The sequence below is a fragment of the Corvus moneduloides genome, chromosome 9, assembly GCF_009650955.1.
Source record: "Corvus moneduloides isolate bCorMon1 chromosome 9, bCorMon1.pri, whole genome shotgun sequence".
Lineage (NCBI taxonomy): Eukaryota > Metazoa > Chordata > Aves > Passeriformes > Corvidae > Corvus > Corvus moneduloides.
The window spans coordinates 13887307-13912935 of record NC_045484.1 but is presented as its reverse complement, the minus strand read 5'-3'; the positions used below and the strand labels follow the sequence as shown (position 1 = coordinate 13912935).

General features: G+C 37.0%; 1 protein-coding gene across 4 annotated transcripts in view; it reads left to right on the top strand.

Moving 5' to 3' along the window:
* The window catches only part of SNX7 (sorting nexin 7), a 29529-nt gene extending 4604 nt beyond the window's left edge, over positions 1-24925 (top strand). The window contains exons 2-9 of one of the 4 annotated variants that reach the window (XM_032118036.1): positions 1723-1902; positions 3742-3852; positions 4264-4428; positions 5385-5586; positions 7464-7660; positions 10994-11080; positions 16544-16696; positions 24524-24925. In XM_032118036.1, coding sequence (XP_031973927.1) covers positions 1723-1902; positions 3742-3852; positions 4264-4428; positions 5385-5586; positions 7464-7660; positions 10994-11080; positions 16544-16696; positions 24524-24604 — 1176 coding nt within the window. In that variant the 3' untranslated portion in view covers positions 24605-24925. Of the gene's footprint in view, positions 1-1722; positions 1903-3741; positions 3853-4263; positions 4429-5384; positions 5587-7463; positions 7661-8372; positions 10611-10963; positions 11081-16543; positions 16697-24523 lie in introns of those variants that run through there. The other 3 variants (XM_032118037.1, XM_032118038.1, XM_032118039.1) reach the window with 3 other exon arrangements.
* The last annotated feature ends 704 nt before the right edge of the window (positions 24926-25629 follow it).

The following is a 25629-nucleotide window of genomic DNA, read 5'->3' as shown; positions in this document are numbered from 1 at the left end:
GCATTTTTCTTCCCTGGAAATTTCCCATTGTCTCAGCACTTTGAATTGCATGGGCTGCTCTGAGTTAGCAGTCCTCATTCGTCATCTAGACCATGGGCAGCCAGTGCTAGCAGGCTCTGAGAATAGCTCTATTTATTCTGCACCACTCAGGATAGTGCTGGCTGTATAGAAATCGTGTAGAAACACACTGAGTAAAAGTAAAATGACTGACAGGTGTACAAGGAAGCCACTATGTAATATTTAAAGTGTTGTCTTTAGTCTTCTGTGTTGCTTTTTGTCTCCCTGTTCAAGGAACTTAATGTAAGTGATGGGAGGAGAACTGGTACATAAGCGCTTTCTGGGCATAATTCCTGGTATAAATGTCTCTTCCATATTTGTGGGAGTACATTGATAAATCCAAAGAAAAAGAGCAAGATAAGGCGTTCCAGAGAAAGTTTTGATCCAGTTGAATTCAAACTCTCACCCAGCTCAGCAGCACTGCAGTGGGGTGCTCTTCATTCCTGTGAGATCAGCCTTGGGATGATGCCATGACTCCAGTTAGTGTGGACTCGCACTTTTCCAGTCCTGGCATTTGAGCAGTTTTCTCTTTAATTGCATCCCTTTTCTCCTTCCTCCATAGTTAACAGGGCACTGGAGAGGGCGACTCTTTGCCACTCATAGTCAGTGTAATCTAAGTACCCTTTTAGAAAACTTGTAGAAAATGGATTAATTTTAAAGTTTGTTATGAAAATAATTCTTTGCATTGGATATATTAAAAAAGCTGTATACCATACTTGATATTTAAAATACAGTGATTTATTTCAATTTCTGTATTATTTCTAATAGTTTATTAATTTATTGTGCTCTTATGAATTAGTGACTTCAATTTATTTTCATAGTAACTGTATCATTCAAGATTTTGGGTTAGTAGATCTCACCCAGACTTACATCTATGGAAGAAAATGAGATTTCTTGTCTGTTTCCAATTTCCACCTTGTTTCTCAGCAGTTGAGTGAGCACCATTGAATGTACTTGCTGAAGCTCTGGGGGCATATTCTTAGACAGTTGTGTGGAAGTGGTCAGTGGTATCAAAAAGTGGTTTTCACTTTAGCAAAACAGTGGTTTGACTTTTTTTTTTTTAGAAATTAAGCAGCAAATTTGTACTGCATCCTTACTTACTGTTTTCCTTAAAAAAATATGATTAATTTATGTACCTGTAATTGTTTTCCATTTCAGCTTTTATTTTAAAATAAATGCAAACTGAAATATCCAATTCCAGTAAAAATTCTGATTCTGATTTTGGCTTTTTTTTTTTAAATCATCATTTTTTAATCTGTGCATTTTTAATCAGGTAATTAGGGATAATTCAATCATAAGTTCTCAGTAACCGGCTTCTAACAATTTTATTAAAACTGGTAAGTATCCTACACAATGAATGGATGCTTGGTTCATAACTAATTTTACTGTTCATAGGCAAGTTCTCTTTCTAGCTATGCATAACATTCTTCTCAAATGATAGTATTTTGTTCTTTCATCTGTTTTAGAATAAATCTCATTTCTTACATCTTCACCAAAGCAAATACTGAAAAGGATAATGGATTTGCTATGTCCTACATAATTCTTTCATCTGCTCCAAGTTTTATCTGTTCTATCAGATTATTTAAAAGCTTGCCATTTTAGCATCTGAGACATGTTTGTATATAAAGATGTATTGATGTGGATGTTCTTATGTCTTATCTGTAGGATACATCTCTGGCTGAGGTAAACTCATTCAGTCCTTCAGTGCCAATATCCCCCTCATCAATAAACCAGTATAAATTTGAAGATGGACCAGAATTAAGAGATCTCTTCATTACAGTCGATGATCCTGAAAGCCACATTACAGCCATTGAAACATTCATTACATACAGAGTAGTCACAAAGGTAAGTATCTATTCATGGCTTTAATGGCTTACTTTGATAACAGTTGGCATTTTCACTCTTCTTGCACACCATTCTCTGGGATATTACTAAATTTAAACTTTAATTTTGCCATTTTTGAGTTACAGACAACTAAAACTGCATGAAAGTGTGGTAGAGAATGGAAAAAAATCAGTGTGATTCTGCATACAGATGTGTTTCGATTCTTTATGTTGAGAAAATAGTTAATAATTCTTCAATGGCAAAATGAGTGCTATGAGAGAATAACATTTTCTGTTGTGATCTTCAGCTGGAACAGGAAACAGCCAAAGAACTGATTCACTTTGAAGACACTATATTAGCACAAATCTTGATGACTTTTGGATCACTTACAGGCTACCAGTCTTATGTCTTGCATAAATGTTACCAGCTACAGTCTTTCAATTCCATTATTTTCTAATTGCAGCATCCATTAACATATGGATGTTTGCTTCCCCTTTAGAGTTGCATGTGATTTCTGAGGAAACTGCCACAATTCTCTAATGAAAAAGTAGTATTAGGAAACAATTAAGTGTATTTTTAATTGTCCTGAATGCAAGTTATTTACAGGAAATAAGGAAGAAAGTCAGCCTTGCAAGATCAGTCTTCTCAGGTCTTCTGAGATTACCAGCAAATATTCTGTGGGCTGCATTTTGAGAATGTTAATTTATTTTACTTTCAGTTCTTCTTAAAAGATTCATTTAAAAACAGATTTTCAAATGGGAATTATTCATCTTTAAATAAGAGGAGATATCAATTCCTCATAAAATATTTAAGGAGTAGGAAGAGAGCTATCTTTGTTAGGTTGCTACCAATAATTTTCACTTTATGCCCGTTTCTGTAGATGAGAGAACATTTTTTCTTCAGGCAAGCATGAAAGGGCTGTAAGGTGGATTGCTTTTGCTTTTTTTATCTCTTTTTTCTTATAATATTTAATTTGGAGTGCTGGTTGTTGATGATAAAGTAATAGCATTCCTCCCACATACCTTGAAAAATTTTTATTCGACCCTCAAAAATGTTTAGATTACAAAAGCATGTTTTGAGGCTTTTGGAATTTACTTGCATCACATTGTAAATCTCCGTGCAACAATGAGTGGTAAATAGCACATGTTAATGAAAACATGGGCTCTTTGTGGCTTGCCTCCAGAAGACAGAGCAGTGGTAAAATAAATCTCACGGTCTTACAATTTTGTAATCTGTAAAAAGCATTTTTTGTAGGCATTAAAGGTTTGTTGGCAAGTTCTAACAGAGGGCTGCAAAACTGGAATCGATGATGGGCCGCAGAATCCATTAAGCAGTGCAGGAAGTATTATTGCTCTGATATGCTGAAGTTTTCATGTTTTGAATGTTAGGCTTATTGAGTAATGTCACAGGTCCCAAGGACATATGTCAGCTCTTTGGGCTTTGTTCAGAGTGCTAAAAAATGGACATTCCTCACTTGTAGATTACTAATCACTTTAAAAGAAGTCCCCTAAAAGTAACGAACATAACTGTGATTGCTGAAAGGAAAATGCCACACTAAAGTAATTATTGCAATAATTTGGAAACATTATGGTAAGATAATCATTATAAGTCACAGCACAAAGTGCAGCTTAGTGCTCTTTTTTTTTTCCCCCCAATAGAACTTTGATTTCTTGCTAAAATAGGATGTGTTAACTCTTCAAGGAATTGATGATCATGGTTCTTTAAAATAACAGCACGCCAATAACAGGGACAAAACAGAATGTATGTACTCCTTTCAAGTACTCAGTTTTCTCCAAAATCTAAACCGTTTTTTTTCTGGTATTCTAACCTAAGCCTGTTTTTTCTGCTTTTGGTTTTCAGACAACCCGTGGTGAGTTTGACTCCAGTGAATATGAGGTTCGAAGACGGTATCAGGATTTCCTTTGGTTGAAGAGCAAACTTGAAGAAGCACATCCAACACTGATTATTCCTGTTTGTTTGCTAAAACTTAAGTTATTTTTATTTGTTTGTAAGATGGCTCCAGTTTTATACAGAGATGTTTGAGGTCTTTCTTCAGCTTCTGAAGCTTCACAAACATTAAGCCAACCTATTTGCCTTAGCTTTATATGTATTTGACAAAAATCACATAAAGGTATTTCTTAGGTTTTTAATTGTGGCATTTGCAGTAATTTATGTCCTTTCTTAGTTGTACTCATGTTCTTCTGCACTGTGTATTACAAGAACCATGGTATACCTTAGTTGAAGATGATAACTTTATATAGCTTTTGGGTTATTGCATGGTGGATTTTCCAAGGTATACCTATGATTTTTAGTAAGCAGAACTGTTATAATACCCTGAATACTGTGCAAATTATGCGATATATTTCTTCTTTTTTTCCTTAGCCGTTGCCTGAAAAATTCATAATGAAGGGAATGGTGGAACGATTTAGTGATGAATTCATTGAGACTCGAAGAAAAGCTTTACATAAATTTTTGAACCGTATTGCTGATCATCCAACTTTAACTTTTAATGAGGACTTCAAAATTTTTCTTACTGCACAAGCCTGGGTAAAATGACTTTGTTTTTATTTACAGTTCTGTGAAACCACATGTTGTGTTAGTAGGGTATATCAGGAGCCTCCCTGGTTCAGTATTCAGTAGTGTCATCCCATGGCTTGTTACCCAAGTGTCAGAAGCAGGCAGGGATTTATGGAATATTCATAACCTGAGATAACTTTTCTTCTGTGGTTTTGGTAATCATGCACATGGCCATAAATATTGCTGTACCTTCCAAAGTTGTTTTTGTTACTGCATTTTGGATTTTTGTGGCAAATTCATAGTATTTCAACTCTGCATGTTTTTTGGTACACATATAAGCTTCCAAGATTATGAGGAGAGCAGTGCTTTTAATTAATTATTGTTTTTGCATGGCACTGTCTTTTTCATTTTTTTTTTTTAAGTTTTACTGATCTCATAAAAGAAAAATACAGGCTTTTCCTGTTGCATTGTTGCAAGATGTGTCCAGTTGCAAATAGGAGTTTTGTACTCAGAAAAGAGTGCCTCTGAATTTCAGCAAAGATTATTCTAGCAACATATAAAAAGAGTTAAAAAAATAGATGGATTCTTCCCCCAGCAGGAACATTGAGAAAAACATAATCTTTTCTCAAAGACTTACCTCTGCAATCGTTACATCTGCTTTTCTGTTCAAAAAGCTAAATTGCAAACTAGCTAACTCACCCTGAGGAGTGAAGGGGTAAAGGTTTTCTGCCATCTTCAACCATTCTTGTGAGACTGTCATAGATGGCATGCTTGTGTCTGCTCAGAAAGGCTTAGCTAATAAATGCACAAGACAGGTATGGTTCTGACACTGGTCTAATAATTATAAGATTTATATACTAAAAAGACACAGGTTTATGTATGTAGTTTTGTTAAAAAAAAAAAAAGAAAAAAAAGGTGCTTTATTTATTATTTTCAGAGAATTAACAGAAGTACCTGGAAGTAAACAGAGCTTGTTTTGTCTTTAGGAACTCTCCTCACATAAGAAGCAGGGTCCTGGTTTGCTGAGCAGGATGGGACAGACTGTCAGAGCTGTAGCATCCTCAGTAAGAGGAGCAGTTAAAAATCGTCCTGAAATGTTTACAGAAATGAACAATTACATGGAAACATTTAGTCAGAAAATAAACTTACTAGATAAAATAGCTCATAGGATTTACAAGGAAGAAAGGGGTAAGTAGAAGACATGTATCAGTTTTATTGATTTAAGAAATGAAAAAGTAGTTTTCATTGTGGCAGGCAAAATACTCTTTCCAGCAAGCAAGGAAAATGGGAGATTTTTGTGTTTATGCTGTGTTTTTCTTTCTGGTCATGTTTTTGACAGACCTTCACGTTAGTTTGAATCATTTTTTAATAGGAAGAGTTTTAACATGTCATTCAGTGACTTATAAGGAAGAAGAAAATGTAAGTATGGCTGTATTTTAACTTGCGCTTTTTGGAAAGCTGCATGACCTTTGGTTTTGAACTTTGAAGGGAATGTACAGTTTTCTGTGCAATCTCATAATGACACAAAGCTGTCTTGATTCCAAATCTCTAAACTTCTCTTTGTTTAGTTTTGTTCTGCACCTTTTTTCTGTTGACAAAGTAGATTTTAATTTTTTTTTATAGCTTTACTGTTGGCTATAATTTTTGTCATGGTAATCTGTGCCTGTTAGAGTTTTCTCAAGAAGGATCGCTTAATCTTAATTTTTTCCTTAAGTAAGTGTAGTTCACACACCCAGTTGGAATGCTAAGTTACTGGCTTTTCTGAGATTCTGAGATTATTCTGATCTCAGACCTTGTCTGTTCAGTAGAATTTCCACTGGGCAGCACTTGAAGTATTTTTTTGCCTATATAGTATAATTTGAAGAGCTGCACTGTGTTAATAACTGAGTCCTTGAGCTTTTTTGTGCAGTACCAGATTTCAGTGTGTCTTCACTGAATTGAAAGGGTGTTATAAAAGAAAAATACATGTTGGTGAAAAGAGTTCCTTTTGATATTGTTCCCTCCAGTGAAAGTAGCTGTCTGAGGTCTGTAGGTTCAAGGTATCAGTGCCAAAATATTTCTTGGAAAAGCTCAAGAATTTTGAACATGCTCCCAAATGCTGTAGGTTATATCTTCTTTCTAGATTTTTCAAATAGCACTTGTCAGAATGCTTGTGTGCAGGGCCTCACTGTTGTGAATAGGAATGGTGGATAGCTCTGATACAGAGAACATTCCTGGTTGCAGTACCTTAATGTGGGATTCTTGATTACATCTTCCATAGAGGTTTTTTTTTTTGTCCAAAGAATCTCAAAGTAAATATTAACTCTTCATGCCACATGACTGCTTTTACCTTTCCTAGGACATTTCTTCATTATAAATTTAGTAGTGACAAAATTGCATTTTCAATACATGACCAGTGTGTTCACAGTATCCTCCTGTGAACTGCAGTTTGCCCATGTTTAGCCCTACCAAATGGCTCAGTGATCTGTGGGCCTTCTCCCTGGTTATGGATTATCACTAGGTCTAGAGACATAAGTAATTCGTAGGATATCCCTGTATTTAAATTAATAAAAACTACTGAAGGAGATAACACTTGCAGAGCAGCAGTGAACTTCAGTGTTTCTTCTGAAGCTTTTGAGACATAACAAAGCTTCTAGTTTTAATAACTGAGACTGTATTTGGAACACTGCTGTTACCAAGAAGCAGAGAATTCAGGGCAGTAGAAGTCAGCAAGTCAGACCAACTGCCATGGCTCCCGTTGCTCTGTATGCAGACAGTGTGAAGTAATGCAGCTCATTGGGTGTCTGAATGCACCTCTTCAGGTCTACCTGAGTATGTGTGTCGTTGTGAAATGACTGGGGCATTTTTGCTGTTAGATTTCTCAAAGCTACTTAATTACAATACATTATTTGATTAGTTTACTCATAAACAATGAACTGGAGTTTACTTATCTTGGTCATTTGAGCAAATTTAAACATTAGCCTCAGTCTCTTGCTTGGTTCACAGTAAATACGAAGTTCCAATTAGTATCACTTAGACATCTATTAATGAACAGAAGACTAATATGTGTATATGTTCCTCTTAAGACTATTTTAATGAAATGAAGGAGTACGCCCCCATCCACACGCTGTGGTCGGCCTCGGAAGAAGACATAGCAGACTCCCTAAGGGGCATTGCCAGCTGCATCGACCGCTGCTGCAAGGCCACAGAGAAGCGAATGGCAGCGCTCTCAGAACACCTGCCCATTTTACATGAATATGTTCTCTACAGTGAAATTCTCATGGTAAGATTTCCTGAAGGACTCTTTGTGGCTCAGTATAAAATTTGGCTTAGTCCAGTGACAATGTCCAGGAGAGAATTTGTAGCTGATGAGAATGACTTTACAGTTCCTTTATTTACTCATTACCAAACATGCACAGCATAGGATACCTGTCCATTGTCGGGGAATCCAATTGGTCCTGTTTCCCTTGCTAATCAGGCAAGAGGTGCCCCTTCCAAATAAGAAGAGCTTGATAGTTTTGCCTGGCAGGCAGCCCTGGGTAGCTGTGCTAGGGTGTCTAGTTTTGCCGTCTTCAGTGAGCTCTGCATTGTAGCAAAGAGGGTTTGGGGACAGCAGCTGAGAAACACCTTCCCTGACACTGCCAAAATATGAACTCATTGAGTAACAGATTGTGTGTGGGAAAAGGAGTGGAGAGGTTTTTCCCTTTCTAGGAGCTCTTCCTATGTTTTCTTTTTCCAGAACAGCTGGGAACTTCCAGTTCCTGCAGCATTATGTAAGCATGTGTTAGTCTTTGCCATAAGCTACTGCTCTCAGTTCCCTTTATGTATGTATTTTTCTTATGCTTGGAGAGGATGTAAAAAATCAGACTCCGGAGTTGATATATTCAGTGCTGGTGGATAATCAACATAATTAAGTAACTGAATTCAGTATGTCATAATTCCCACTTTGCTGCCTTCAGAAAGCAGAACATGTGTACAAACCCCTCTTTGTCTAGGTTTTGAGCAATGCCAGCTGCAGAATCTGCTCTTGTGTTACTGCTGGGAACCCAGCTCCTGCTGCAGTGGTTTCTGAGTAGGGGCTGAGTGAGTCTTACAGGCCGTGGATAGAGTAAGACCCAAGCTAACCGAGCCTTTGGTGGCACTGTGAAGAGTATTGCCACTGCCTCAGTACGGCTTGACTACCAAGAGTTAGGAATTCCCCGCTGCAATGACTGCTGTCTTTGAAACAAGCTTCACAGAAAAAGGAGCTGTACAAAATGTCCTGTATCTCACAGGCCTCATTATTTGCACATACGTGCTGGTAGATGGAGGTAGGTACTGCTTTGCTTAAAGATCTGAATAGGTTACTGTACTAGCAATTGCAGGTCTTCTTCTCCCCCACTTCCAGCCTTATTTTTCAGAATTTCTAAGTCTGTTACCCATGAGCAATTGTAGTCTTCATGCTACTGAGGAGATGTTGCCTGCCCATTGCCTCCTATTTTGCAGCCTGGCTCACCCTCACCCTTTCTCAGACGTTCTGTTTTGTCCAGAACACAGAGAAGTTTCTGGAGACAAGCCCCAGGATGACTACCTGGCTCTTCCTGCACACCTTACAAGTAGCTGTTGCCCACTGCATTTTTTTTCCTGCTTGTAGCTTTCTTGAAGCAGCACTTGTAACACAGTATTAGGCTGCTATGAGGTCCTGTCCAGAGGAGAAATCTTCCTTCAGTAGCTCATTCTTACACTACAACCCTTCAACCCTTCCTTTCCCTTCATTCACCATGGATTTTTATTTTTACTTACTGCCTATTTCCCTCTTGCACTTTGGAGAGGGAAATACTAGTCACTAAAGTAAAATACCTAAAAACACCCTGCGGAAGTCACCCACTAGTAAATCTTTCAGAGGTGTGGTTAACCCCTCATTGCAGGGACCTTGTATTTTCCAGTGTTGCGAGTTCAGCCTTTAACTGGGAAAAGAGGTGAATTTATAGCTGAAATATTTACATCTGGACCAACCCCTTCCTAACTGACCCACAGAGCAAATCTGCTATCCCTCAGGGTACAAATTACAGCATTAATTAGTTATGGGTCCACATAAAATTATTTGTGGGTTTTGTGGCAGAGTACCATTAAGTATTACACAAAAAAACCTATAAAAGTATAATAATATGTTTTAAAAATAGAGTGCTTCTGTTTGCCATTAGAAGTCAGCATTTGTCTGTAAATGTAGCACCTTAGTATTAAAATAATTGGTTTTGTCTTGTAATTCAAAGTGTATTTGTGATAAATGTTGCCAAGCAGTCATTAAAAGTTTTAAAAGAGGCAAAAGAAATAGGAAAAAAGAGAAAAAAAATTGTATTATGAAGGAAAGCTTTTCGAGATATTTGTTTTGCTTCTGTGCTTACAGCTAAACATTTTCTTTATTTATCTAACCAAAAGATTCCAAGCTATTGATGAACATCTGTCTGTATTGCTAATCTATTGCTCAGAAATGCCCAAAGTCAAGTTTACCAATTTTTTATAGTGACTACCTGTTCAAAAAGAAACATTGAAAAATTATTTAAAAATTAACCTCCTAAATTATTCTATCGTGTTTGATAAAAGTATCAAGATTTCAGAGAGAACTCAGTCAAATAGGAGAGCTAGAGAAGGTAGAGCTGCTTGTGCCCTGTGCTGTTTCAGCATGCCCTGTGCTAGAGGTGAATACTGAACATCTCTGCAGAAGCAGCAGTAAAACCAGTTGTGGTGAGGTAATGTAAAAGAAGGTTTTGAGATTTTTAATTATATATGTCGTGCTTCTGATTTTTTTTCAAAAGGACCAAAGCCTTGCAACACTTCTGCAAGATAAGCATACCTGAGTGTACTTTTACAGGTGAGGAAGCTAAGACAAAGAGACATTTGTAAGGCTTCATCAAGGTCTCAGAGCAAATGAGCATTGGAAATGGACTAATCTGTAATACTTAACAAGTAATGTTCCTTCCCCTTTCTAATTTTTTTTTGACATTATGCTAAAAACCCAATACCTGCTTAGATAGTTTCAAAGGAGGTAAAAATTACATATGCTGAAAATAAGCACATATATTAATGGTAGAAAAGCCATCATTTCTACCATAACTTTATCTGATTTTCCTGATTTTTTTTTCTGATTTGTCACAACTCCATTTGGCACTTACAAAATAATATTAAAGGTCAAAGTCACAATTTCAGTAATGCTTTGTATACCATTTTTAGTCTACTTTATATTGTAAATTTTACTCAAAGAAGATACTTCTGTTTGTGAGATTTGGCAAACTCATGTTGCTGATTTAAAATGAATATATGGTAAGTTAAGATGATACCAAATAAACTGCTGTAGCAGTTTTGCTCACACAACTGGCAGTGATACTGTGTATGGCAGATCCTTGTGACACTGATTTTGGATTTAGTAAGATTCTTGACAAACATGTAAGAAAAAATAGAGGTATGAAAAAATAAGTCTTTATGGTTTAATTTTTTTTTTTTTGATAAAACATATGTCAAAATTATTAAGTGGTATCATTCTGTGATCTTGTTTATCAAATAGCCAAGTTGTTTGATGGTTTTCTGAAAGAGCTAAAATTTGGTGCAGTTTACTTTTTTTTTCCCCCTCTATATTAAGGGTGTTTTGAAAAGGAGAGACCAAATCCAAGGCGAGCTCGATTCCAAAGTGGATGCTTTAGCCCATAAAAAGACAGAAAAGGATCTGGTGAGTATGTTCAGAAAGCTGGAATCTTCCAGGCCTTACTGTAACTGCAGGAGGTGCGCAGAAGAAGGACATGTCCCCTCTGAAGCCACGTGCTGGGACTGGGCACTGTCTCTACTCCTCTGGTAGCTGCTTGTGCCAGGCAAAGGCCATCATGAGAAAGAAGCAACACTTCAGTAGCTGGGCTGCTGGAGGGAGGGGCTGCTCATAGTGGGCGACCACTGGGCTTTGTCAACACAGACTGTACCACAGCTTATTTTCAGCTTTTCTATATACTTCCACACTTGGAGTTAAAAGAAGGTAACAGTTGCTGCAGTGCTCTTGTGGCTGCTGCTTCATTGATGTAGGAGAGGGAGAGGAGGTGATTAGGATCAGCAAAGCTGTTCATTAACTTATTTAAAATAAAATGTTCTGCATTCTGTTCTTTCAGGTTTCTGTTTTTTCTAGTTGGGCCCAGGGATATTTTTTTTGCTTCCACTATGACACCTTCATTTGTTCTAGTGAAGTCAGACTGTAACTGGTAGCCCATGGGGATAGGCATTCCCAAAACCATCAGGAAGGCTCAGTGAGCCAATTAAAAACAACTTCTGGGATAAGAATTGGCATTTTTTAAATTTTTGATTGTTAAACTTTCCAGCCTAAATAATGTCCTTTTAGCACAGCATTAACGCCAAGTGTTATACAGTGTAAATAATATGCAAAAATGACTAGTAACTTTTTAGTACATCAAAGGACAAAATTCTTAACATTTCAGATACTTTTTATTAGGCTTGTTGTAATTAGTTTCCATGTAAAGATGAACTGTAGATCGTTTTTGGTGCTTGAAATGCGTATTTTCATTTGATTTTTTGGCACTGAGATGAATAAATAAGAATATATTACTGATCTCTGATACCTACAATGGCTATGGTATATTATATAACAATTTGCCTCTGTGTACTGCAGTGGGACATTAAGTAAATATCTCTGGTATTGGTTTTTTTTTCCTGAAGCAGAAATTTTTACTTACTGCCTTTGTGTTCTCTAATTTGTTTTTGTTTCTCTACTTTCTTTGCTGCTTCTCCTGTCCTTTTTCCTTAGTTTAAAGCTTGAAGCTCTTATGTATGGAGAATGGTGAGTTGGAGAAGCCCCCTAGGCTGGGAGTTGGGTACCAAGGCAGGTGAATTCAGCGATGAATTCAGCTCCATACAGCTTGTTTAGCAGTCAGATTGATTGTTGTTTACTGTAGAAAAGACAACACAGCCGGGCAGGATGTGCCATATTTTCAGGATGCATTTCTGTTATAATCTGATGGAGTTCTCAGACAATGTGCATGCACTCCCTTTTCCTGAACTGTTACAATTAAAAAAGGAATATTGTTATTTTAGCATAGTATTGGTCATACCATGTTGATTTGATATTGACAGTACTCCATCATGAGATGTTTGTATTTGCTTCCAGTAGGATTTTGAAATCAGTTTGCCCAAACTTTTTTTTCACTGTAGATGTGTTTCCATATCTGCATTTACAGTTTGGTAAAGGCTTTGGACACTGTGATTGCCCAGGTGTTCAGAACTTTGCTTTATCTATCCAGCCCCTCTATTTCTTACTCATTTCAGAGAATCCTGTTTTTGAGAGCCTCATTCTCCTTGCAGTCTCAGAAGAGCAGTAAAACAGATGTCTGTTAGTCTAATCTGATAATAAAATCCTGTGTTCTCTAATTCAGTGGCAGCTGTATCCTGAAGACTTTTTCTTAATTAGAAGCTGAAGCCTTTTTCTAGTAAGGGTAGTTTGGCAACAGAGAAGGGTGTACTGCTATTTTTAACCATTCAAGTGACTTAACTATTTTCTTGGTCATTTTTTTACTATGCTTTCATTTTTGTGTTGAAATATTTTTCTGATGCTTCTAACCGGACTGATTTCATAATAAAAGGTGGTTATAACACAGGTGTGTTGTTGGAATGGGTGTCAAACACTGAGTTAGGGTGCATCTGCACATATCTATTCCTAAGCAGAACTCCTGTAGCTTCTAATGATCTCATAGGTGTCAGACTGAACTTGTCAGTGCAATCTAGTAGCCAGAAATTTTGATGACAATGAGTGGCATGAAGCCTAATCTCATTTGAAGTACATTTCCACCATAGATAAGGAGTCTCAGACTGTCATTAGAGCTGATAAAAGGCTGTGAGATATTTAGCATTGGTCACGGCAAACATTAAATGATTTAACAAACATGAGGTTGTACAGCAGAAGAATGCAAAACATCCCCAAGGTCAGTGCAGATGAAATAGGCTGGAATTGCAAATTAAACCTTATGGGACATTAGGCTCATTGGCTGGGAAAGAAAATGCTTTCTTGAACAGTGTTAGAAAGCTGCTTGTGGTGCTGCTAAAAAAGCCAGAACCTTGGTTTCCACTCCAAAATTTGGTCCACGAAGGAGGCAGTTGTTCAGGGTATGGATAGTTTGAAGACTGATTTTAGATGCGGGCTCTGACAGAGATCTTGGAGAGGACTTTGGTAGCCTCCTGCTTATCTAGACATTTCTTACCTCCAGAGCTGTGGCTGTAAAGATACTGGGATATGCGGCTCCATCACTTCCACACCCCATCCTGAAGGCTACACAGAAATGCTAGTGTATCCCTTTATGGTTTGGGCATTTTTAACAGTTTTAGTCTTGCTACTAGGGCTGATAATAATTATGACAAAAGGTTGGTATAATGTGCTCTGACAGAGCGAGATAAGCATTAAATGCCAACTTAAGGATTCTAGTGTTCAGGCTTGAAACTGAATAGTAAAAGAGATGAAATGCTGAATCTATTACATTCTGAATATATTTTGTGTTTTAACTCCAGGTTAAAAGGGGGTTAGTATCACCAAGCTGTAGGATTAGTTCATGTAGCAGATAGAAATCCATGCTATTTTGTATAGTGAGATAGTGTAAAATGTGTCACTTACCAGGTGATTTGGCTATTTTGGGTCAGGTCGTTTGGCTGCAGGTCACACCATTCATGTCTAGTAGCACTCTGCCCTAGCAACACCTGGCTCCCACCCTCCTGTGCCCTGGTCCCATGTCTGATTAGCGCTGTGCTGGCCTCTGGCGATCACTGATGGGAGATTTCATTTCTCTCACTGGCTGCCTCGGTGAGATCAATGTAAGCAAATGGATTCAGAATCCTGTTTAATTTGCAGGATCAGTTGCAACAATTTACACCTTGTAAACGAGGAACACACTTGGTAGGTGTTTTTGTTATGACCAAGCCATTCTTCTTTCACTTCTGCTGTCATGGCAGCTAAAGAGAGTAGCACTGATGGGTTTTTTCATTTTGAAAAAGTAGATTTTAAATGTCTCTACTTGACATGGTGACATGGCATAATGCTGTCTTCAGACCTTAATACAACTCTTGCCTTAATACAAGATGTGGTTTCTTTGGGGCTTTAGAGTGGGATGTTTAACCTGATATCCAGGCAGAGTTGTATAACAGAGTCTGCCTGTCCACATCATGTCGTGACTACAGTGTGGAAGAAATTCTTAGTTCCTAGAAAAGGCCAGATGAAAAAAACCTGTAAAATAACTTACTTAAAGTTATAGAGAATGAGGTAAGGGGAAGCCACTGCAGCCAGGACTTCTAAGTCAGAGAAGTTCTTTACCTGTGTAGACTAGTGCAATCCCATATAGGAACTTTTTTTTTTTTGCAAAAGCAGAGAATGTATTCAACTGCCTTTCCTACTCTAAATCATCTTAAAAATGTCATCATTTTCAGTATTCTGTGCGTATTCGTTTTTTGGTATTTGAAGGAAAGGCAATTAGCATAGACCTTGGTTAAAATACTAAATCCAGTTGTCTGTAATTCCTTTAAAGGTAATTTCCCCACATTTAAATTTTGGATTAACCTTTTTATTTCAAATACAGTGTTGGTAGTTGAAATTACCCTTGTCTGTAGCTTGATTAGTGGTCTGGTCAGATAATTGAACTTGGACTTTTCAGTAAAGTAGAAAGTTTTTTTTTTTTCACTTTGTTCCTGATTAATAACCAGTATTTCATTAATCTAGAAGTGTGGCAAAGAAAATCAGTATAGAAATCAAGTCTAATTAAAAGTGTTTATTATGGACTGTGGATAACATCCATTCAGATGAAATTTTCAGTGTTACTAGCTAAGTAGTTTTTGGCTCCTTTAAGAGCTGAATGGGATCCAGATTCCATGACCATTTCAGGCAGTGTTTGATGATTCAGTTTGTGTCTGATGGCAGCATCACTGCTGTTGCACTGGATCACTGTTCTCCCTTGCATGGTCCAAGCTGGAGGCTGTGCACCAAGACTTTCCATGTCTCACTCTGAATTCTGACGTTTCTCTGTTCTACTAGTAGCGTAAGCATTCATTAAAAATTCTGGAAGTTAGTCCTGGAGTCCTGAACTTCTATCAATGAAAACACCAGCTCTGCAGAAAGCAAAAGTAGCTATCCAACTTTACACAGGCGTGGTATGAGGAAGAAACTATTTGCTTTATGGCAGAATATAAGGAAGAAGAAGAAATTTATGGAGCCTGAGTTGCAATGGAAGCAATTCAAGGAATTAAGTTCTCCTGCTTGATGTTCCTTATTTTGGTGGTGTTTGTGCCTGCCCTGCCTCCTGCTGCAGACAGTGGCTCTGCAGTCCCAGCAGATGATTTTGCACTGTAGCCACAGGAGATGTACCTTGTTCTGTGACTAGGTGCCAGCCAGAACTGACACAGTGGATTAGTAAATGACAATAGGTAACCAAATTACTGAGAAGACCAAAAAACTCATTAAAGAGAGGGCTGCTGTCCACTTACTCCCATTAGCTGGAAAGTCAGTTTGTGCATCTATAGTAATTAGAAGCACGTAATGTTTGTAGAATACCCCTCAAGGTTTTGGGTCCTGGATTGCTGTGAAAGAGTTTCTTCTCTGTAGAAGTCTTTTCATTTAATTTCTTTCTCTGCTTCTGTATTTCTTTTCCTCTCATATGGTCACACACAGTTCCACAAGAAAAGATGGTAATGTGACAGGCAAGAAATCAGAAAGTTTGTGATTTTGATTTCTGCTGTCTTCTCCCTATTCTGTTTTCTCCTGTTGTCAAAGATTCTGTCAGGGTTTTCCCAGTTTTTCTGGCCAAATCTAATTTGTACAATTGATTCTGCTTCAGTAAAGCCCTCTATATTTTACTTTTTAAATGCATTACTGTCAAGTGCTAGTGGAGAGGTGCCAGACTCTGTAACTTCTCAGAGAATAAAAATATCTCCAGGAATACTTTAATTCTGGTCTATATTTTCTGTTATTAATATTTCAGAAATTGTAGTGAGTTATTAATTAAGAATTAATTTTAAACTTATCCCTGAGGAATGACTTTTTTTGCTAAGTTAAATACCAACCTTAGTTCTGCAGTTCTCTTTGTCTCCACTACAGTCGAGTTCAATAATTTTGGAAATGGTGATTTTCCTAATTTTTTTAATGTTTATAATTAATATTTAGTTCTCAGAAGAGATTGGGAAACTTGAAGACAAAGTTGAACGTGCCAATAATGCTCTGAAAGCGGATTGGGACAGGTGGAAGCAGAACATGCAGTGGGATATGAGATCATCATTCACTAATGTGGCTGAGAATAATCTCCGTTATTATGAAGAGGTAATACACTTTCTCACAAAAGTGTTATCTTTTCATTATTTTAGTGAAGAAGTCCATGTGTTCTCTGTAAAGAGGAATTTTTCCATCTTAGTTCAAACATTTGGTAACTTCAGAATCAGTTTCTGTGGGAATAGGGAGGCAGTTACCCTTAATTTGACCAATTTCAAGCAGAATAGATTTTATTTTGCCCAAGTCGTTGATCCTGAGTTCATCATCGACAGAGGGCACTCTTGTTTTACTAACCACAACAACTTGGAACATATTTTTCAGTTAAATGTCAGCTGCTATATTTCAGTTTGGAAACATTTTGCTGTGAGAGCATGAAGAAGCCCTCTGTAAGGCTCAGATCTGCATGAATAAAACCTTTAAGTGAGATTCTGTCAGATTTTTATTTTCAGCTCAAATGCTGCAGGTAATATTCTTGGTAAGAATTTCCAAGAATATATACTAAGAAGGAGAATTTGAAAACATGTAACAAAATACATTAAGCATTCTGTGAAGTTTCCTCATGGGGAACACAGTGTTGACTGACATGCGCATTTTGAAAATATCCCAGATGTCTTGAAGTTTTTTAAAGGATTTCTCCTTACTTTTGGAAAAAAATTGGAATGCACTGAGCCATCTATTAGTCATAAATTAGTCATTTTCACAGATATATTTTGGTACCTGTAACTTCAGTCCTGTAGTCTGAGTCTTTTATGGATTGTCCATTATCCAATGGCAGTGGCCTGATTTTACAAATCATTTTGTTAAAACATAATTGAAAAGACAGAGCTCTTGATCATCAAGTCTGATTAATTAACATGCAGTCTGTGAGATGCATGGACATTGACAATCTGTTGTTACATATTAAGATCAAAATATTTTCTGAAATCAGGCAGCCAGCTTTTGGCATCCTCTCACATTGTCTTCATTTATTGATGGTCTCCGACTTCTATAGCAGCCATATGTATAATAAAACAATGCTGAATATATTGGAATATTTTCTTTGTGAATGATTAGCTAAAACATAAAAATAATTATTTGGTTCTTTTTCCTGTCTAGAAATGCTTTTTGCTGAAATAGAAGTTTAATTCAGAATACCAAAGCTCATATTGTACATGAAATTACTACTCTTAAGGCAAAAACTGCAGAAAATTATTCAGCTGTCTCTGTAACTGCCAGAGGTTTTTCTTAAGTAGCCCCTCAAATACCAGAAAAATTGGTTTATACTGATCCTTTGTTGGTGCTTTTCTCGAATACTGAAATCTTTAAATGATTTTGCTGCTACATCTTTGTGTAGATCTACATTTTAGAAAAAGCACCTTATCTTACTACAGCAGTTGCAATAATAAGCAACATTGTGCTAACTCTATCACTCCTTGTTTGCAAAGTGAGGGCTTACCAATTTCATTCTGATTCATCAGAAAGTCATTATCTAATCCTGATATTCAAAAGAACTTGATAAAGTTAATATTTTGATTGGGAGTTTTGACCTAAAATGCATTTATTTAAGAGCCATGGTTAATGTTGATGGTTAATTACTAGAGAAGGGATTACTGATTACTATCAGAGGCTCATATATTTCAAACTACAAGTGTGTACTCCTGAAAGCAGCAGGAGAAGAAGCTCTGGCATCTGCTCCTGCTGTTTGGGAGTGAAACTTCAGGAAGGGAATCTCAGAAACCTGAGAAACAGAATATTATTTTTATGCTTTCAGTAGGAAAGAGAATCCTACTTTAAATGTAATAGTTTGAGTCTGACTCATTAAACTCATGCACAAACACAGTGTCTGTTACAGTGTTTTTCACTTTTACAATTATTACTTGCTTCATTAGCATTCTTTCACATGTCTGAAGTTACTCATTCAGACTTTTGATGCATCATTTGATGCTTACTAAGCCTTTTCTTGCTGTTAGCATCCCTCGTGTTATTTCCTGCCTTTTCTTTTCCCCAGACCATGTTCTGTGCATTTTAGCACCATGGATGCTATGAATATGATTCAGTTGCCCAGCTCTTCTGTCCCACTTCTATGAGGAATCATCTCCTGCTTTCTTAGTGACTACCTGCTTCTCATCCTTTCCACAACTTCCCCCACTCCTCAGTTAACCTATTCTTGCCTCTCCATGAGCAATGTCCCCTTCTCTTCTCTACAGCTGCGTTTCACTGTGCTTCTCCTTATTCCCCTTGCTGACTGCATTTCCCAGGCACACAACCAAACCAGGAGTCATTTCTGTTCATGATCATTCTCTGCATCCATTAAATTTCCACGAACAGAGTAATGAGAGACAGGCATCCTGTATTTTCTGATGGTTGCTGCAGTAGAGAATGCAGTCCTTCAAGACTGTATAAAACTCAAGCCACTGCGGTCAAAAACAACATAGCAGCATGTCAAAGTACACTAGAATTTCTAAAATGTTACTTCATCTTTGTCACAATATGGGGAAAGAATATGACCTTACATTTGTTTGGGTTTTTTCTTAATTGTAGTTGCCTAAGGATTCTGCTGTCAACTTGTCAAGCATCACTTAGCTAGCATAAAAGAGTATCTCTTCCTTAAGCTGAATTAATGTTCACATTAATGAAGTGTTATTCTTGTGTTACCTGTAATTACATTTCTCTGGATTTACAAATTTAAGAGCTATTCCTGTAGTCTTCTGGTTCATTGGCTATCTGCAATTATTATACTTGAATAAGAAGTGTTCCTTTGTTTCTGTGGCTGTTTTGTGTCTCTCAGTGCTGTGGTAACAAAGATGTGAATGAAAGCCCAGTGTTGCAAATTTACGGGGTGCTCCTGTGCAGGCCTACGAAAACAAAAGCTTTCATGTGATAATGTGCAAGCTTTGTTATAATATATTTAAAATCATTTAGGAGCCAAGAATTACCGTGACTGACCAGTCATTTGGAATTCCTGTAGCTGGTCTCAAGGGTTCATACAGTTCTGTACGTCCTTTCCTCTGGAAAACAGTTGAATACATCCTTAAGTCTCTCTGTATTCCACAAAGTCCTAAATCAAAAAAAATACTCTACTAATAATGACAGTAAATGCATTGCTAAAATGAGGAGGACTTTCTGAAACAATATGAAAAGGTTTTAATTTTTAAAAGTTCATAACTTTACTCCTGTTTCTGAAGTAAATAGCATTGATTCAGCACGTGTTAACACTGTACCATTTATTTTATTCCTTTTCATCGTGCCTTAGGCATGACACCGTTGTCTGACGGCTTAGTCCAGAAGAGGTATCTGCCAAACAGCTGGAATCATAAACTGTCCACAGGGTGGAGCTTTCATCTGAGAAACTGATTGTCACCATGAGTATTTTCATTAATTTAGAAATAGATATTCTAAAGATGCAGCATTACTAAACCCAAAGCAGGATACAGAGTTGGTGGTGGTGCTGGCAAGATTATTTAGCTGGCACATTTGAAGTGTTGCTGCTGCAGATTATCAAAACCAAACCAGGCACTGTGGAACTCTGGCTTCAAAGAGCAGAAGCAATTAAACATATGCTAAATTTGTCTTTTTTTCCTCATGTGTTTAGTATAGTGCCTAGAACATATACAGCATCAAAGGAAGAAAACCACTTCAATTTTTCTCAGCAAAGAATTTTGGTAACCCATGCTTTTCAGGAACACCACTAGAACAAGTTACTAGGTTTTACAGCCCAACCCAAAGGCTAGCTAGACATTGTAAATCCCGCAAATATACCGGAATTTGGGTTTACACTGCTTGTTAGGCACTCTAGGAAATGCAGACAGATTGGTGGTTTTTCCTGCTCTGGGATGATAGTTAGTTTTGGCATTAAAAGAATGTGTTTTTTCTTGAGGATGGATGAACCTTTGTTTTAAAGCATAGCATCTGATTTTATTTATCTCATGTGAAATTAATCCTGTTAAACCCTTCCATTGTAATCAGATAATCAGTTACCTTTGATATAGTCAGATTCTTGGTATTGACACACCCTACTATTTTTCAAAAATATAAATAATTTCCTGATTTTCTCAAGTATTTCAAGCATAATTTGGTATATTTCTGTGACCTACATTGTTGTACAGGCATAAATTGATCCAAAAGATTCATTGGGGCAAACCAATACTCGTTCCCCATTACAGCAACTTCCTTCTAACTCCAAAGCCCTTATGTACCTCTCGGTCTGGTAAAAGCTGTAGAAAAATAGATGAGATTTGTTGTTTGCCCTAGAGGCCTCTGTAGTGATGCATTTAGGCAGTCATTTGGTCGTGTAGCAGAAAGTTCCTGCGTGTTGATCACATCCTACCTTAGCCATGCCTGGGAGTTCAGCTACCAAACTTCACGAGATTTTCAAAAGCTCTCACGTCTGAGCCCATTTGTCTCTGTGCATGTTGCTTCAAAGGCAGATCCATCTTTGAACCCTCATTCACTTCAGCCTCTAAAACTTTCTAAAAATAATTTTAGGAAGACATTTTTCATAGTGGGAATTAGTATTTCTGTGCAGTCTAGTTTTTGTTTCCTTGCACTCAGAAATCATAAAAATAGTTTCTGTTTCTCTCAGACACAAAAAAGACTTCATTTTCAGATTCCTCTCCAAAAAATTCCATCATAAATGATATTTTTAAGGTATCAGCCATGGATAACTGGGAACTGGAACACAAACACGCATGGCACGTGACACACTGCTTCTGCTAGCATCCATACTTCATGTTCTATTTTTATATCTCCTTTTTCATTATATATGCAATTGTATTATATGAAAAGCTTTTTTCTGCTTTTTCTAAGAATGATGTTGTAGAATAGATACGTGTCCTGCAGTAGTAATCAGAATACTTTAGGTAAAGTAGCCTTATTTAAGTTCTTGCTATTTCATTTTGTGTATTTAGGCTTTTTTATGTTTTCCATTGGGCTTTTGCAAGTAATTGGATTATGAATTTCAATCCTGTGCAAACACATTTCGTTTCCTCAGTTTGGATTTTCTGGGGTTTTTTCCTTTCTGTCTCCTTTGTGAAAATTGGCTGATCCTCTACTTAGATCTCCATTTTCAACCTCCCAGGAGAATGGAGTAAAATCATTTTGTAATAACGTTGAAGTATACATCACTAACAAAATGTCGTTTATGCAGTTCATGCTTCACAATATGAAAAGCTTGAGCCTAAGGCAGAGAGACCTAGTTTTGTTTTGGTGTGGTTAATTATAAAACTTGTCAGCTGTAGCAGCACTGTGATGTCTGGCAGTGAAATGAGCCACCATTGCTCTTACATTTTGAAAAATGTGTTTTGGTTATATAATCAGAGATAAATTAAAAGCTGAATAACTTGTGTGAAAAAAATGCTTTACATCTTTGTCTGGACAGACTTCAGAAGATTGTATCTATCTGGTTAAGCAATGTATTGTGATTGCATTTTAACATGTGCAGTTTGGCTCAGTGTTGCAAAGGTAACACAAAGCCATTTTTACATTGCAGCCAGTGCTGATACATATATTTTAAAACACATTACTGAAATTACGGGATGACAAAACATGGACTTATGTGGTAATTAAATTAAACTGCGATTCAGAAAAAAAATTTGTCATTGATAACAAAAGACTCTTCAAGAAAAAGTGATGTTTTCTTGCATCACACTTAGAAAAAGCCTAGAAAAACAGCTGTGCCTTGCAGCTTTCTAGGATGGTAAGCCAGGCTGGGCTCAACAGAAATTGATGAGTTTGAGTGCTGTAGTGAAGACACATTGCTAGCAGCTGCCTCACTGCCATCTCAAAACCAAGATGCTGTGTTCCAGCTCAAGCCTCTCAGATAGACTCAGCTGCCACAGTGTCACATGAAATAGGGGAGTATCTAATGATCAAACTTAAAGGCTTTATACAAAAGGTCAAAAAGACCTTTTAAATCAGAAATCAGTTTTCAACACTTGCAGTTCACTGTTCATACTGGCAGTAACTTCACTGTTTCTCCATGGTGTACCATTTCAAAATAACATTTCTCCAAAAAGTCAATGAAGAAAGCAGATTTCCACATGAATCTTATCCTGTTAGTCCTCTCTTTTCACAGTAATTCGAACCTTAGATGTACTCTGAACAGCAGCATAATGTTGTTGTGTGCAATAGCAGCAGTAGTGACTTGGAAGCAAGATCAAAAGAGAAAGACTGGGGAAGTAAATTCATGGTATCCATAGTCTAGGGGACAAAATGTGAATAACAGAAATTATCTCTACTGTGTCTAATAATAACCAAAAACCTATGCAAAAATAAGCTCAGACTTTTTTCTTTGTGATCTTTTAGTTCAGTTGGCTGTTTAACTGCTCTCATTTTTTTGCAGACCCACATGTTCTACTTTCTTATGTCTTCAGAGACAAAGCCACTGCTGACTTCTTTTTTTTCTTGTTACTTTTGTCACCCTTAATTTTATGGGTATCCCTGGTTCTGCATCCTTGTGTCATCACGAATTCCCCCAGCTCCAGTCATCCTGTGTGTATTCTTTTTCTCTTTGAGCTTATACTTTAACATATCAGATCCTCCCACTCATCTGCTTGCACACAAATAGGCAGTTATACCAGGACCTAGGCTCTTCAGTGTAGTATGACTATATCTCCATATTTAATCACGGAGTTTGGAAGTCATTCACAAGAAATGTCTAATAAAGTTAGGTGGCTGCAAGTTCAGGCTGGGTCATTTCCATGTCTCCTAAGCCATGACAGATGGATATGAGATGTTCCAATGAGCTGGGCTTAGCAAATGTCTGTGGCTTGAATAGTTTATGGCAAAAGATTTCAGTTAGGAAATGATGCTGTTTTCAGGGCACTGATTTAATTCAAAGTTCAGATAAATGGAGTCTGCTGTCCAGATTTTAATATATATTTCCGGAGAAATTTCAGAAGACTTATTTATTGTGCATAATAAAGATTCTTCATGGAAAGAACTGTGTAGAGTAAGTAGTAAATAAGCTGCATTGTCAAGAACAATAGGTATGAATGTATAAGTCAAAATTTTGTTAGAACATTTCAGTTTCAAGGGCTTTTTTTCAACAGCATCAGAACAAGAAAATTATTGCAGGAATTTGCCTTTCCTGTTCTACTGCCAGACTTGAAATAGTACAACCTGGTGCTTTGGGTAACAAGCATCAGCTCACTAGAGGTTACCTCGTGATAGCTTTGCCATGGCTCTCAACACTAATTTATGATTTAGAATGGCTTGCCAAGCTGCCAACACTCATTTAAGCCAAATTGAACCAAAGTCATTTGGGGTTGGGGTTGGTTTGTTGTTTTTTTTTCATTTTACTGCCTGCAGAATTGACGCTTCAAATAAAAAAAATAGTTTTTACAATTGTAAATACATTTTTCCATAAAGAGAGAAATACCACTTGAAAGGAATAACAACTTCCCTACTCCTAGCTCCTGCCTTTCTGGTCCTATTTCTTTCCCATTCTCTCCTTATATAGAAAAAAAAAAAATGGTTTCATTTAACTTGCAAGGAAATTGGGTATACAATAGGAATCCACAGAGATTACAAGGGAACAGTGCCTGACAGTGTGCTTTCTATTTGGAAGAGATTTTTGCCTGTAACTAAAGGAAGAGATTAAAGAAAAGCATAATTAATGTTAGCATCTTCCATACTACAACATACAATTACAATGCTCACAATGTGTGCTTGTCATTATGTAAAATTGACCTTTACAGCTCACTCAGCATGTTAGCTAACATTTTGCATATCACTGAGCTGCCTAGGAAACCGTAGTTTGCTCTTACCACGGTCCTACAAAAGCAGCTTGTGACAATGTGTATGTATTCTGCTATTTTTTTAAAATTCCTTTTCTCCTTGGCCAACAGTTTACAGAAATCTGTCTGCTGTACTCATATGTATGTGTTCGGTTTTTTTAAGTGCCTTGCTACGTGGGAGTCCTTCCTAGCATCTCAGTCAGTGGATCTTCATGTGGAAGAAGATTCTGAAGACAGGCCTTGAGTAATATCTCTGCTTGATCTCTGCCTTTTCCGTGCAGTTTCTCCCAACCAAAGTGCTTTATTTGAGATCAGTTACATTATTAAATTTAACTGTTAAAAATCAGTGAAATGCAGGAAACCAGCTTATTGAACACTCAGGTATTCTAGTCCTGAAATACATTTTGAAACATGCTTTATGTTGCTTTATATTGCTTAGCTCTGATTTTACATATTTTTATGCATTTGCATACAATTGTTTTCGTAAATATTGCGTAATTTGGATATAAAATATTTTAAATATGTAAAAATAGCTCCATTTTAATAAAAATTTTAATGAGGAAAGTTTGTCATCATTTTGTATCCTAGTCTTTTTTAGAAGTATTTTGGTATTTTAGCATACTTCTTCAATTCTCTTTCTTGAGTAATTTCTTGTACTTGTAGAATTACCTTGTGTAGTCTTTAAGGGCTAGGATTTTAGGATTATTTTAATAGATCTTGCTAGTTGCCCTATGACAACACAGGACATAAAGATGCCAGACGTTTTGTGAGATTAATGCTGCTTTAAAGTATTGTTAATTCAGTTTTCAGTTTGCAGTATTTACATGTTTATTAGACATCTTCAATTTGACGTTTTTTGAAGCATAAAGAAAAAGTGACAGTTCATGAAACAGACTGTTTTTACAGTGTACAGTGACAGCACTGATGCCAACACAAGAACTTCCATTTGGAGTTTGCAGGGTGAAACCTTCTGCTCCCATGGCTGACCCTCCTGTAATGCTTAACTTCTTCCCTCTTTAGATAGTCAATGTGGAAGAGAAATAAAAGAGGTTTGCATTAAAATGATCAGCTGATTCACTCATGCAATATGTATTAAAGTCTTCCAGTCACTGAATTATTCCACCCAAAAGGTCCTCCAGACTGCAGCTGTAGTTTCTGCAGTTCTCCCTGGTGGTTAAGGTCTGAGCAAGCCACAGGCTCTGTGTGGAAGGAATGAGGTGCAGGAATCAGAGACAGTCTGACCAGGGCTCTGGCCTTGCAGAAGAGCAG